The following is a 15,242-nucleotide window of genomic DNA, read 5'->3' as shown; positions in this document are numbered from 1 at the left end:
GATGGCAAATAAGCCTATGAAAAGATACTGCACGTCATTTGTCATCAGGAAGTGCAAGTTGAAACAAGAGTGAGACACTACTACACACCTATTAGAATGTGCTGGTAAGGATGCAGAGTAACGTGAATTCATGCACTGCTGGTGAGAATGGAAAACGGCACAGTCACGTTGGAAGACAGTTTGGCAGTTTCTTATCAAACGAAACACACTCTTATCACACAATCCAGAAACTGTGCTCTTTGGTATTTAACCAAAGGAGCTGAAACCTATGTCTGCACAATTGTCTCCTCATGCTGTGTTCTTAGTTGTCAAAACTTAGAAACGATCAAGATGTCATTCAGTTGGTAAATGGAAAATAAACTGTGGTATATCCAGGCAATAAAATATTACTCAGTGCTCAAAAGAAATAAGCTATCAAGTTATAAAAAGATACGGAGGAAACTAAAATACACAGTACAAGGTGATATAAGTCAAATCTACAGGAATCTGGAGGAGGCAAAACCAAGGAACACAGGAAACAGTAAAGAGATCAAAGGTTGTCATGGATTCTGCAGGGGGAGGGATGAACAGGTAGAGCACAGAGTTTTTAGAACAGTGAGACTCTAGTAATGACCAGTATACAGTGTTCATACATATAATGAATATATGTCGTTACATAGTTGTCCAAACTCACAATACACAACACCAACAGTGAACCCTAATGTCAGCTATGGTCTTTGGATGATAATGATGCATCAATGTGTGTTCATCTATCTTAACAAATATACTGCTTTCATGGAGGATGTTGTTAATGGAGGAAGCTGTGCATGCATGGGGTCAGAGAGTACATGGGAAATCTCCATATCATTTGCTCAGTTTTTCTGTACACCTAATATAGACAATTTATTAATCAAATCAAAAAAAATTACTATGAGCATTTAAATCTCAGAGTGTTAAATCTCAGAGAAACTCAGAATTATTCATTTTTCCATGTCTGAGTGAGGAATGAGGTATTGTACCTAAAATAAAATGACAAAAAACTAATCATTATTTTACTATTATCTTAAAATAATTATGAGTTACAATTAAAATAATGCCCACAAATCTTTTGCTGTGTAAGAGAATTAATTATTTAACACGAATCCCTGATACTGTTTTGATCAAATGGTGGAAGACATTTTATCTAATGCTGATTGGATTTACTGAGTCAGGTTGACTGTAGTTACAGACTGTCAGTATTGAGGAAGGAGAAAAGACTACAGGAATGTTGAATATTCCTTGGTTGTCTGGGAGATGTGGGAAAATAGTGGCAAAAAAGGTATTGTCAGGAAAAGTTTGAAACTGAGAGGTTAGAAGGAAATGGCAACCCACTCCAGTACTCTTGCCTGGAAAATCCCATGGATGGAGGAGCCTGGTGGGCTGCTGTCTATGGGATCGCACAGAGTCGGACCCAACTGAAGCAACTTAGTAGCAGCAGCAGAGAGGTTATGATTATGCCAAGACTGATAAGCTGCCTAGAGAGACCTTTGGCCAAGAGATGGGGCGGGGGGTGGGTAAGATGAGGTGTGGGTTTGAATATCAGTGTTAATTGTTTACCAGCTGTGTCATCTGGAGAAAGTTATTTAACCTCTCTAAATCAAAGTTTCAAATGAGATAATTTAGCAAAACACTCAAACAGTTGACTAGCATCCAAAAGTGTTAGATGTAGTGATGATGATACTATGGTTATGATGGTGATTATGGCATTAGTTGAGTAAAGGAATATTTAAATAACTTTGGAAGCAATAAGTACACAGTGGCAGCATAATAAGAGAGAAAACGGACAAATCTGGTTGAGAAAGAGTATTTGCTACTTCTTGGTGACTTTCAAATTCACCTCCATTTGTCATGTGTACTACAGGCTTAAATTAGTATTAGTTTGGATAATATATTCTTTATAGAAGAGGAGAAATCAATGAACAACCCTCTTAAACTCATTGCTGTAAGTTCTAATTTATCTTATGTTCCAGTCAAGATGAATAGATGTTTATCAGAGGGCCAAAGACAAGCAAAAAAAAAAAAAAAACAAAAACAAAACCAAAAACAAACTATCCCTAAAGGAATAAAACATGAACTCAAAACGGGCAGGCAGACACGAGAGGCATGAGAGATGTGAAAGGGAGAAAGGGAAGATGGAAAACATTCAGACATGTTGAGAAGCAGTTTTTCTCCATTCATGTGTCGTATGAATTTTAGAGGGTTTCTCCCCTATATTTCTATTCCACTTTCAACCTGAGAAATCATGACATTTACATTCAAAGTGTTTTCACCTCAGAGTTTTCTGGATGGCAGCCCTTACCTCCTTATTTCTCAAGCTGTAGATCAGAGGGTTCAGCATAGGGATCACTGTGGTGTAGAACATGGAGGCCACATTCTCCTGGGCCAGGGAACTGGCTGTGGAGGGTTTTAAGTACATGAAGGAAGAAGACCCGTAAAATAATCCCACAGCTGCAAGATGGGAGCTGCAGGTGCTGAAGGCTTTGGATTGTCCCTCTGTGGAGGTGACATGGAGAATGCTGGAGATGATGAAGGCATAGGAAACAAGGACTGTTAAGCTGGTGACTACAATGTTGAATCCAGCCAAAAAGAAAGTTGTCATCTCAATGTCATAGGTGCTAGAGCAAGAGAGTGTCATGAGGGTGAGGATTTCACAGAAGTAATGACTGATGAGAAAATCACAACAGGACAGCTTCAACATGAGACCAGTCTCTATAGTTGAGCCAATGAGCCCCATGGCATAGACCCCAACCACCAGCAGGGAGCAGACTCGATGAGACATGTTGATGTTGTAAAGCAAAGGTCTGCAGATGGCAACATAGCGGTCATAGGCCATCACTGTCAGCATGTAACACTCAGCAATGACAAACACCAGGAAGAAGTAGAGCTGGGCCATGCACCCTGCATAGGAGATGGTGTTCTTCCCTGAGACAAAGTTCACCAGCATCTTAGGGGTAATGACAGAGGAGTAGCAGAGATCCACCAAGGACAGATTGCTGAGGAAATAGTACATGGGGGTGTGAAGCTGAGGGTTCAGACAAATCAGGGTTATCATGGCCAGGTTCCCTATCATGGTGACCAAGTAAATCCCAAGGAAGAGGAAGAAGAGTGGGAACTGGAACTCTGGCCGATTTGTTAAACCTCCAAGAATGAACTCTGTCACTGTGGATTGGTTTTCTGCAGCCATTCTCCTCTGTTTGGGGACCCTATGGAGATAAGAAAGAAGAGCCTATGAAAGGTTGTATAGAGTCAGCCCTTGGTATCAGTTGGAGACACATCTGAGGATTCAGTCAACAGCATCTAGGACATGAAAGGCTGTCTTCATTGTATTATATCATGGGGGGTTCAGGATGGGGAACACGTGTATACCTGTGGCAGATTCATGTTGATGTATGGCAAAACCGATACAATATTGTAAAGTAATTAACCTCCAATTAAAATAAATAAATTTATATTAAAAAAATCAATTGCTTTTCAATTCTGGGGTTTCTTCATTGTCTTGTTCAAGTAGCCTTAATAGTAAAAATAAAATAAAACTAAATAAAGATTCAAGTATACCAACAACAAAAAAATTTTTTTAAATGTTATATTGAAGTATAGTCAATTAACAATGCTGTGATAGTTTTAGGAGGACAACAGAGGGATTCAGCCATACATATACATGTATCCACTCTCCCCCAAACTTATAAGAATGTTGAGCATGGCACAGCAGCTCCTGCAGATACTGAGAAATGACTGTGTAGGAGACTTTCTGGTAAGGGGAGGTATCAGCTTCTGTTCCTGAGTGAGTGATCTTGAACTCACATTTTCCTAACTGTTTTGTATCTTTACTCCTTCTTCCTTGGTGGCTCAGATAGTAAAGAATCTTCCTGCAATGCCTGAGACCCAAGTTTGATCCTTGGGTCGGCAAGATTCCCTGGTGAAGAGAATGGCAACCCACTCCAGTATTCTTGCCTGGAGAATCCAGAGAAGCCTGGTGGGCTACAGTCCTTGTGGTTGCAAAGCGTTAGACACGACTGAGTGACTAACGCTACTTACTCCTAATATTTTCTAGGATTCAGATAATTTTTTGCAAGGTTTAAAGAATATGAAGGTGGGGATAAAACAGCCACTCCTGGAGATTTTAACACCCTCCTGTTTCTCGTGTTTTATTTCTAGGTTTACAGTTGAATGTTGCTCCAGAAGGAGAAAGTCTCTTGGCATCTATGCAATCTCAAAATATTGCCCATAAAATGAAAACATGTGGTTACCCTATCCTAAGCTGAGATAGTGAGGGCTGGTAGTTAGAGCCCTTTCAATCACTGAGTGACAAATGAGTTTCCACAGTTGAGAATTAAATGGAGTTACAATATCAATTTCCAAAATTAAAAAATGTATTGGAATAATGTGTATGAAATATTTCCCAAATACTCAATTGTTATACAAATATAAAGTTTCATTAGGCATCTGGAGTTTGTCCTAATTTTTAATTGAACCTGAGTTCCTGGGATACTTATTTTTAGTTTTGGTTATGCGTAAAAGTCACCTGGTGAGATTTTAAAAAATAATATGTCAGGTTCTGACTTATAGTCATTCTGACCAACTGGCATTTGCTAGACACTGAATGCTCTGTTTATAGCAGGTGGCAAAATTCACCTGAAGGTAGTAAAGATTTTTTCTTTAACTTTTTGTTTATTGCAATCAGATGGTTTTGTAGCTTGAAACTGTGGCACTGAAAGCAGTTTATACTGAGTAACATAAAGCTCCCAAGGAAGAGGTTGAGATTGATTGCTCTCCATTGCATTGAAAGACTGAGGAAAAATTCAGGTTGGATCATGCTTAAGAGTAGATGGGAGTAAAAGGAGAACAGTGTGGAGATTCCTTAAAAAACTGGAAATAGAACTGCCTTATGATCCAGCAATCCCACTGCTGAGCATACACACTGAGGAAACCAGAAGGGAAAGAGACACGTGTACCCCAGTGTTCATCGCAGCACTGTTTATAATAGCCAGGACATGGAAGCAACCTAGATGCCCATCAGCAGATGAATGGATAAGAAAGCTGTGGTACATATACACAATGGAGTATCACTCAGCCATTAAAAAGAATACATTTGAATCAGTTCTAATGAGGTGGATGAAACTGGAGCCTATTCTACAGAGTGAAGTAAGCCAGAAAGAAAAACACCAATACAGTATACCAACGCATATATATGGAATTTAGAAAGATGGTAACAATAACCCTGTGTACGAGACAGCAAAAGAGACACTGATGTATAGATCAGTCTTATGGACTCTGTGGGAGAGGGAGAGGGTGGGGAGATTTGGGAGAATGGCATTGAAACATGTATAATACCATGTATGAAATGAGTCGCCGGTCCAGGTTTGATGCACGATACTGGATGCTTGGGGCTGGTGCACTGGGACGACCCAGAGGGAGGGGAGGGGAGGGAGGAGGGTGGAGGGTTCAGGATGGAGAACACAGGTATACCTGTGGTGGATTCATTTTGATATTTGGCAAAACTAATACAATATTGTAAAGCTTAAAAATAAAAATAATAATAATAATAAAAAGAATACAGTGCATCTCCCAGAACAAGAGCAAAGTTATTCGAGTGGTACATGGACATTTTCCCTTGTCCCCTGTTTTTGCTAAACCCTGCTGTGTTTAGTGGCCAGCTGATCCATGGCCACTTTCTTTCCTCACACCAAATGTATCCTCTAGAATAACTAGTCTCTCTTGTTGCTTCATCGTTTTTCTATTCCTTGTGTTGATTTCAAAATGACTTCTCATGGTTTTTCTGTTTTTAGAGTCAACCTAAGATCAATGCAGAGAAGATTTTTAGCCATGGCCATTATATGCAGATGACCAAGAGGCTCCCTGGAAGGAATCTTGGTACATCTAAGTCAAAATGGCAGTTTACAATTGGTCCTGAGAAGCCTTTCCTGTCACTGGGTATCATATCTCCTTGTGATGGCTTTTCTTCAATTTTCCTTTTCACCCAATGAGAAAAAACTGAAGGAAACATAATTTATAAGAGCTTAGAGTATTTTTCTTCTGGTAAACTGACTTCTGGAAGTAATTTGGTAGATTCTATTGAGAAATTGTCAGTGGTAAATGTAAGCCCCTGGAAGATCACCTCTCTGACTCCAGTTAAAGTTTCCCAAATTCTAAACATGATTGGTCATTGGATGAAATAACCATTTAAAACTACTCCATATCTTAGTTTTTGTTATTTCAATTTATGGATGAGCATGTGAGTGAAAAAGATATATATTTTTTTAATCTTAAAATTTCACAACATATTTAAAATACTTAAAAATTAGTGAGCGGGCTTCTTACTTCCACCCATGAAGGGTGAACTCATACTGGAATTGTATTTATACCATAAACAACCAGAAAACCAGACAAGGCACAATGAACAATCATTTCCTGACGTCTGACAACTGATTCCTGAGAGGAGGGAGAAATATATCATAAGCCCAATGATTGCACCAGTGATTCCACGCCACATTCCAGGTGAATAGATCTAGAAAGAATGAATATTATAAAATGTAGGACAACAAGTAAGTAATAAAAAGCCTATAGCTAATAAGCTAATAGTGGAGATAAAATATAGTCATCAAAACTGTCAGTCTAAAAGAAGGGAAGGAAAAAGAAAAAGTGGAATAAAGGACAGTTGCAAGATGGCAGATTTAAGCTCAAACATTTTGATGACTGATTTAGATACAAATAGTTTAATTAGTCTAATGAAAATGCAGAGATTGTCACAGTGGATAAATGCCATTACCCAATTGTATGGTTTTCCAAGAAATCCACTTTGAATATAAAGACATTAATAGCTAAAATTGTAAGTACAGAAAAAAAGATACCGTGTAAATATCAAGGCAAAGAAAGCTAGAGTGACTATATCAGCAGTGAGCAAAGTAGATCTCAAAGCAGGAAATATTACTAGAAATAAGGAGGAACATTTCAGAATGATAAAGAAGGCAGTTGATTAAGGGACATGAGACTCCTAAATGAGTTCACTTATCAACAGTGTTTCAAAACACATGAACCAAACTAACAGAAAGAATGAATATACAGGTCCACCATTAGAGACTGCAATACTCTTCTAATTAATTGACAGAACTAGTAGAAAGATTAGCAATGACAGAGAAAATACCCACAAACTGACATTTTTGGAACTCTCCACACAGGAGCAGCAAAATATGCAAACCTTTAGTTACATGTGGAAAAGCCTATTCATGATAAAACCTATTCTGGGCACTAAAGCTGAAATCACATACACCATTTACCCATACCAAAACAAACTATAAATAATTTATAGAGTGATATCTAGAAAATCATCAGCTATTTGAAAATTAAGTGCTGAGATTTTCTTTTACTCATTTGATAAACTATAAATTTTAAGAATTGAGGTATTAGATAGCAAAGAGACAAGATTAGAATCAAATTGTCTTTCTCTGACTTATTTATTTATTTATTTATATTAACGTATCGTTGACCTACAGCACTATGTTAGTTCCAGGTTGAAGGGTTGAGATTTTAAGCCTTCCTTTAAAGTCACGGGGGCTTCCCTGATGGCTCAGATGGTAAAGAATCCCCCTGCAATTTAGGAGACACAGGTGATGCAGGTTCGATTTCTGGGTTGGGAAGATGCCCTGGAGAAGAGCATCGCAACCCATTCTTGCCTGGAGAGTCCCATGGACAGAGGAGTCTGGTGGGCTACAGCCCATAGGGTGGCGAAGAGTTTGATGTGACTGAGCATGCACACAAAGGTCACCAAACTGCTTTCCTGACAGAATGGCAGAAGTTGAGGAGCAGCAACAGAGATCTTATGGACTGCAGAGCCTAAAGTATTTACTATCTGATCCTTTCTGGAATCATTAGCAAAGTCCTGTTCTAGGAAACTGATACTCAAATTCACCCAAAGTCATGGCTATGAAAAGTAGAACTGAACCCAGAGCCCAGGAGTTGTAACCATGAGTCTGTTTTGCCTTTACTATACTGTGCTGTCTGGCTATAACTTGTCTCTTTGTGAAACTTTATATTTTAGGTAAACTTAATGTAGTACATTAAGGCCAATGAAAGATCTCATTGCTATATCTCCAGAAACTTTTTTAAGAGTACAAAAGCAATATATCTGCATTGTAGACAAGTAAACACACAGACGAAAATCAAATTGTCATATTCTTTCAACTGAGAATATAAAATTGCTATGTATGTTCTACTAGATCTTCTTCTGTGCATATATGTACTTACAAATGTGTACATTAATATACAGGTTTTTTATTTTTTAGTCAAAGTGAGCATACTATACATGTTGGTTTGTAACCTGCTTTGTTCTGTAGCATTAAAAAACACTGACTGACTTGTTCAGCAACAGTAATATCACTTCTGTTCATTTTGGTACTGAAGATAAGGAAATCTGCATTATAATAAAATGTATACCTTAAATTATTGGCAGTGAGGTATTTAAATTTTCAACAATAGTAACATAATTTTGAATTGTATTTCAATTTTTTAAAAAAGATACAAGCAATTTTCATCTAGATAATGACAGCAGATTTAAAACATATCTTATGTATCTTCTTCCGTCAAATCAGAGTCTCCTAAAATGATGAGGAACAGAAAATTCACAAACATCTCATTACTAGGAATCAAAGTTCCAGAAAACCGAATATTGTTAGGAAGTAGAGATTTTATTTCTTGTCTTTTGATGTAAACACCTTTTCTATTGAATACAAAATCATGGGCAACAGTGATATTTTCCTGTAATCTTCTGGCTAACTTATAAATGACCCCTAAATTTCTTGTTAGTTGCTAAAAATCTTACTAGTAGTTTTATCAGCTCACCAGAAGCAAAGAACTGCTGCTAATGAAAGCAATCAGAATTATAAAAGCAAATATATTTCCTTTCCAAGTGAGGGGAAAAGCTCTGAGAAGGGAGACATATGATTGAAAATAGTGTGTATAAAAGGTCTGTAGTAGAAATGGGAATTCATGGAAGATACCTTGTTCTCATCGTACACAGCTGCCTTAAAACCATAACTGAATATCTGTGTTGAGGAAAAATGGAACATTGCTACCTGGAAATCTTAGAAGGTACTTGGTTTTCCAGTGCTCAAGAAATAAATATCAGAAAATAGAAAGCTACAAGACTTACATCTATTTTCAGGTAAAGGGACCAACCAGTCATAGAAATGGGTCATACAGCCTGGTGCACCGGGTATTTTTGTGTGTAGGTAGACACTCCCCTGGAATGCCTGCTCCAGAGACTGGGTCCTCAATGAACAATTAGTGTGTGTTTCCATTTGCTCTATGAAAGCTGTGTTAACTCCCAGGTGTGTTAATTTTTCTTCTACTGGGAGAATTATCCTGCCTGGTAAGTCTGGTACCTAATCCCAGAAGCTGGACAGTTTTAGCTTCATTATCATTATCATTATCTTCACCATGACCACGTCAGTCATTACCATGAATATCATCCTACTTTTACCAATATCATTGCCTTTGTCATTAGTCACTGCCATCGTGATTTGGTATGCACCATTAGTTTTTCACCTACATGTACAATGAACTGTATTTATAGTCTTTATTATAAAAATGCTTTATTTTATATCTTTTATATTTGACATTTCTCCAAAAACAAATTCCCTAAGCTTACTTAAAAAAAAAATCCTGTTTAATTTTAGTTAACTGTTTTTTTCATTGAAATAGAATTAATTTTATTTAATTTTAGTAATTAACCTTGATTACTTTTGTTTTTATTTTATATTTTTTTAGCTTTACTGCAATATGATTGACAAATAAAAATTATATACATCTCAGTTGCACATGTGATATTTGTAAGTGTACTATGTGATTTGACATACATACATATTGTGCAATGATGACTGCAATCAAAGTAATAAACATATCCCTCATCTCACATAGTTACCTTTTTGTGTGAGCCAAGAACACTTAAAATATACTCTCAGCAAATTTTAGGTGTTCAATACAGTAGTGTTAACTATAGGCACCATATTGTACATTATATTCCACAGACTTATTGAGTTCTGTGGAACTGTACAAACTGGAAATTTGTACCCTTGACCAACATCTCCCCATTTCCCGCATGCCCAACCGCTGTTGACCACCCTTCTTATATTTAAAGGTAAATAAATACTAAACACTACCCATTTCTGGGTACTCAAAAGATCTTTTCATTTTCCTTAATGTCCAATAATTTTGCTAGAGTGTGATTGGCAGTTTTTCACTCTGAGTCAGTATTCTTTGACATGGTGTGTTCCTTTTCAGAAGAAGTTTCAGTCCTTTATTATTTTTTAACCTAATGAGAATTTTTATAAACTCTAAATTTTAGTGTTTGTTTTGTTCCCTTGCTTTCATTATATTTCTGTGTTTCTGTTCTTTTCTGTGTATATTGGATCATTTTCATCTAGCTTTGAAGTTAAAAATTTCTCTTACATCAAACCTGGACTGGCGATTCAAAAAAATAAATAAAAGAACCAAACAAATAAAAAAAACCAATAAAAATTCTCTTGAATTCTCATTTTCTTTTTGATCTTAAATTGTCCCTCCTTTCCCAAATAGGTTTCTCTTAAGATGTTGTCTGTTTCTTATCAACATGGGTGTTTGTTCTGTAGAAGAGTTCTATGTGATTAGACTTGAGATTCTAGATCCAAAGAATGATGCACCTCCTTCAGACATTGTTTTAGCACTCTTAAATTCACCTGCTGTTGGAGTGAGTTAAACTCCTCCCAGTTTCTGCTGCTATTCTCAGTATCACCTGATAAGCTTTCCTGTAAGCAATTTTTGGCTTCCCTGGTGGCTCATTGGTAAAGAATCTGCCTGCCAGTGCAGATGTGGATTTGATTCCTGGGTCAGGAAAATCACCTGAAAAAGGAAATGACAACTCACTCTGGTACTCTGGCCTGGGAAATTCTATGGACAGGGGAGCCTGCCAGGCTATAGTTTATGGGGTCCCAAAGAGTTGGACATGACTTAGCTACTGACCATAAAAGCAATATACACACACATAAAATCTTATGTATACACACTCACACACACACACATGAAAAATACATTCAGAAAGTAAATCCCTAAAGTATGTATTCTTTAACATTTTGACTACATTAAAGATATTTTTTAACTATTTGTAATACCTAGTGCTTACTCTATGTCAGGTATATTTTCTCATGCACATATTTTCCCTTGACTGCTACTGGTCTTTCTTTCTGTCTGTCTCCAATATTTTAGCAGTCACTAAAGTCCAAAGAATAGCAAGGAGAGATAAGAAAGTCTTCCTCAGTGATCAATGCAAAGAAATAGAGGAAAACAATAGAATGGTTAAGACTAGGGCATATTGAAAAGCAGAGACATTACTTTGCCAACAAAGGTCCGTCTAGTCAAGGCTATGGTTTTTCCAGTGGTCATGTATGGATGTGAGAGTTGGACTGTGAAGAAAGCTGAGCACCGAAGAATTGATGCTTTTGAACCGTGGTGTTGAAGACTGTTGAGAGTCCCTTGGACTGCAAGGAGATCCAACCAGTCCATTCTGAAGGAGATCAGCCCTGGGATTTCTTTGGAAGGAATGATGCTAAAGCTGAAACTCCAGTACTTTGTTCATGAGGTGACCAAATTCAACTCTTCACCTCATGCGAAGAGTTGAATCATTGGAAAAGACTCTGTTTCTAGGAGAGATTGGGGGCAGGAGGAGAAGGGGATGACAGAGGATGATATGGCTGGATTGCATCACTGACTCAATGGACATGAGGCTGGGTGAACTCCGGGAGTTGGTGATGGACAGGGAGGCCTGGCATGCTGCGATTCATGGGGTCACAAAGAGTCGGACACAACTGAGCGACTGAACTGAACTGAACTGAACTGAGGGATCTCTTCAAGAATATTGGAGATACCAAGGGAACATTTCATGCAAAGATGGGCACAATAAAGGACAGAAATGGTACGGACCTAACAGAAGCAGAAGATATTAAGAAGAGGTGGCAAGAATACACAGAAGAACTATACAAAAAAGATCTTCATGACCCAGATAATCACGAGGGTGTGATCACTGACCTAGAGCCAGACATCCTGGATTGTGAAGTCAAATGGGGCTTAAGAAGCATCACTATGAACAAAGCTAGTGGAGTTGATGGAATTCCAGGTGAGCTATTTCAAATCCTAAAAGAGGATTTTGTGAAAGTGTTGCACTCATTATGCCAGCAAATTTGGAAGAGTCAGTAGTGGCCATAGGACTGGAAAAAGTCAGTTTTCATCACAATCCCAAAGAAAGGCAATGCCAAAGAATGCACAAACTACCGCATAATTGCACTCATCTCATAATTGCACTTTTTACTAGTAAAGTGAAAGTGAGAGTGAAGTCACTCAGTCTTGTCTGACTGTTTGTGACCCCATAGACTGTTGCCTACCAGGCTCCTCGGTCCATGGGATTTTCCAAGCAAGGATACTATAGAGGGTTGCCATTTCCTTCTCCAGGAGATCTTCCCGACCAAGGGATTGAACCCCAGTCTCCTGCATTTCAGGCAGGCACGTTACCATCTGACTTTACCAGGACTTTACCAGGGAAGTCCACTGGCTGGTTGGTATAAATCCCTGACAAGGTTTCTGCCATAAAACATATCAAGTCACCCCAGAGAGTAGGGCTTCTTACTTGCTTTGCTAGTAAAGTAATGCTCAAAATTCTCCAAGCCAGGCTTAAGCAATACGTGAACCATGAACTTCCAGATGTTCAAGCTGGTTTTAGAAAAGGTAGAGGAACTAGTGGTCAAATTGACAACATCTGTTGGATCATCGAAAAAAGCAAGAGAGTTCCAAAAAAACATCTATTTCTGCTTTATTGGCTATGCCAAAGCCTTTGACTGTGTGGACCACCAAAAACTGTGGAAAATTCTGAAAGAGATGGGAATACCAGACCTCCTGACCTGCCTCTTGAGAAACCTGTATACAAGTCAGGAAGCAACAGTTAGAACTGGACATGGAACAACAGACTGGTTCCAAATAGGAAAAGGAGCACGTCAAGGCTGTATTATTTAACTTATATGCAGAGTACATCATGAGAAACACAGGACTGGAGGGAGCACTAGCTGAAATCAAGATTGCCAGAGAAATATCAATCACCTCAGATATGCAAATGACACCACCCTTATGGTAGAAAGAGAAGAAGAACTAAAGAGCCTCTTGATGAAAGTGAAAGAGGAAAGTGAAAAAGCTGGCTTAAAACTCAACATTCAGAAAACTGAAATCATGGCGTTTGGTCCCATCACTTCATGGCAAATAGATGTGGAAACAGTGACAGACTTTATTTTTTTATTTTTTGGCTCCAAAGTCACTTCAGATGGTAACTGCAGCCATGAAATTAAAAGATGTTTACTCCTTGGAAGAAAAGTTATGGCCAAATATTAAAAAGCAGACATTACTTTGCCAACAAAGGTCCATCTAGTTAAGGCTATGATTTTTCCCATAGTCATGTATGGATGTGAGAGTTCGACTGTAAAGAAAGCTAAACACCAAAGAATTTATGCTTTCAAATTGTAGTGTTGGAGAAGACTCTTGAGAGCCCCCTGGACTGCAAGGAGATCAATCCAGTCCATCCTAAAGGAGATCAGTCCTGCATATTCATTGGAAGGACTGATGCTGAAGCTGAAACTCCAATACTTTGGCCACATGATGCGTAGAACTGACTCATTTTAAAATACCCTGTTGCTGGGAAAGACTGAAGGTGGGAGGAACAGGGGATGACAGCGGATGAGATGGCTGGATGGCATCACTGACTCAATGGACATGAGTTTGAGTAAACTCCGGGAGTTGACGATGGACAGGGAGGCCCGGCATGCTGCAATCCATGAAGTCATGAAGAGTTGGACATGACTGAGTGACTGAGCTGAACTCAACTGAAAGGTCTATAAATTGCATTTAATCCCTTCAATCTTTGTTTTCTATTTGTTTAATACTTCTGTTTTTAGAAACACTTTTTCTTGTCCATGGAGATGTTTTATTGTGTTAAGAATCATCTCCCTGCTCCAGCATATTAAGCCACACACTTTGGACTTGAGATGATGTCAGTTTTTTCCCTAATTAATCCCCCTTTTATGTCAGTTCACCTCATAATCTTGATTTATCTTTCATCCTTGGGAAATTGTAGATTTTATAGCATTGTAAGGCAGATTTTCTTTTTAAAATAGTACATTTGTCCCTGAAATGTAAAGCTTAAGATAAAAATTTGTTTTGAAGACCTTTGAGGTGTTACTTGTAACAACGATGAGCCCTGAGGAAGCTCCATAACCAAATTCTTTCATTATTTCTGTGGTAAGTTTCCTTTTAAAATTTTTAATTGAAGGATAATTGCTTTACAATGCTGTGTTAATTCCTGCTATACAACAACATGAATCAGCCATATGTATACATATATCCCCTCCCAAGGGGCTCCCTCCCACATCCCGCATCGACCCCTCTAGGTCATCACAGAGCGCTGAGCTGAGCCCCTCGTGCTCTACAGGAGCCTCCCCCTAGCTGTCTGCTTACACACAGTAGTGTACACATGGCAGTCCCACTCTCCCAGTTCATCCCACCCGCTCCTTCCCTCACTGTTCAACAAGTCCACACTCTACATCTGCATCTATTCTTTCCCTGCAGATAGGTTCATCAGTACCATTTCTCTAGATTCCATATATGCATATGCATTAATATAGTACATATATTTTCTCTTTTTGGCTTACTTCATTCTCTTTGACAGACTCTAGGTTCACCCAGATCACTACAACTGACACAATTTTGTTTCTTTTATAGCTGAGTGATCGGCATCCGGTCCCACTACTTCATGGCAAATAGATGGAGAAACAATGGAAACAGTGACAGACTTTATTTCCTTGAACTCCCAAAATCACTGAGATGGTGACTGCAGCCTTGAAATTAAAAGACACTTGCTCCTTGGAAGAAAAACTATGACAACCATAGACAGTGTATTAAAAAACAGAGACATTACTTTGCCAACAAATGTCCATCTAGTCAAAGCTATGGTTTTTCCAGTAGTCATGTATAGGTGTCAGAGCTTGAGCATAAAGAAGACTGAGAGGTGAAGGACTGATGCTTCTGAATTGTGGTGTTGGGAAGACTCTTGAGAGTCCGTTGGACAGCAAGGGGATCAAGCCAGTCAATCCTAAAGGAAATCAACCCTGAATATTCACTGGAGGGACTGATGTTGAAGCTGAAGCTCTAATATTTTGGCC

General features: G+C 38.4%; 1 protein-coding gene across 1 annotated transcript; it reads right to left on the bottom strand.

Moving 5' to 3' along the window:
- Positions 1-2,034: 2,034 nt before the first annotated feature.
- LOC109554254 (olfactory receptor 8A1-like) lies at positions 2,035-3,205 on the bottom strand. The gene has a single exon (XM_019954569.2). The coding sequence runs from the start codon at positions 3,200-3,202 to the stop codon at positions 2,285-2,287; it is 918 nt and encodes a 305-aa protein (XP_019810128.2). The 5' UTR covers positions 3,203-3,205; the 3' UTR covers positions 2,035-2,284.
- Positions 3,206-15,242: the final 12,037 nt, after the last annotated feature.

Source organism: Bos indicus, chromosome 29, assembly GCF_029378745.1.
Source record: "Bos indicus isolate NIAB-ARS_2022 breed Sahiwal x Tharparkar chromosome 29, NIAB-ARS_B.indTharparkar_mat_pri_1.0, whole genome shotgun sequence".
Taxonomy (NCBI): Eukaryota; Metazoa; Chordata; class Mammalia; order Artiodactyla; family Bovidae; genus Bos; species Bos indicus.
Note: the sequence above shows the minus strand (reverse complement) of the source record. Positions and strands in the feature narration are given on the sequence as shown.

What these genes read in the sequence shown, in the direction of transcription:
- LOC109554254 (XM_019954569.2), bottom strand. Translation starts at nt 3,202, where the DNA reads ATGGCTGCAGAAAACCAATCCACAGTGACAGAGTTCATTCTTGGAGGT.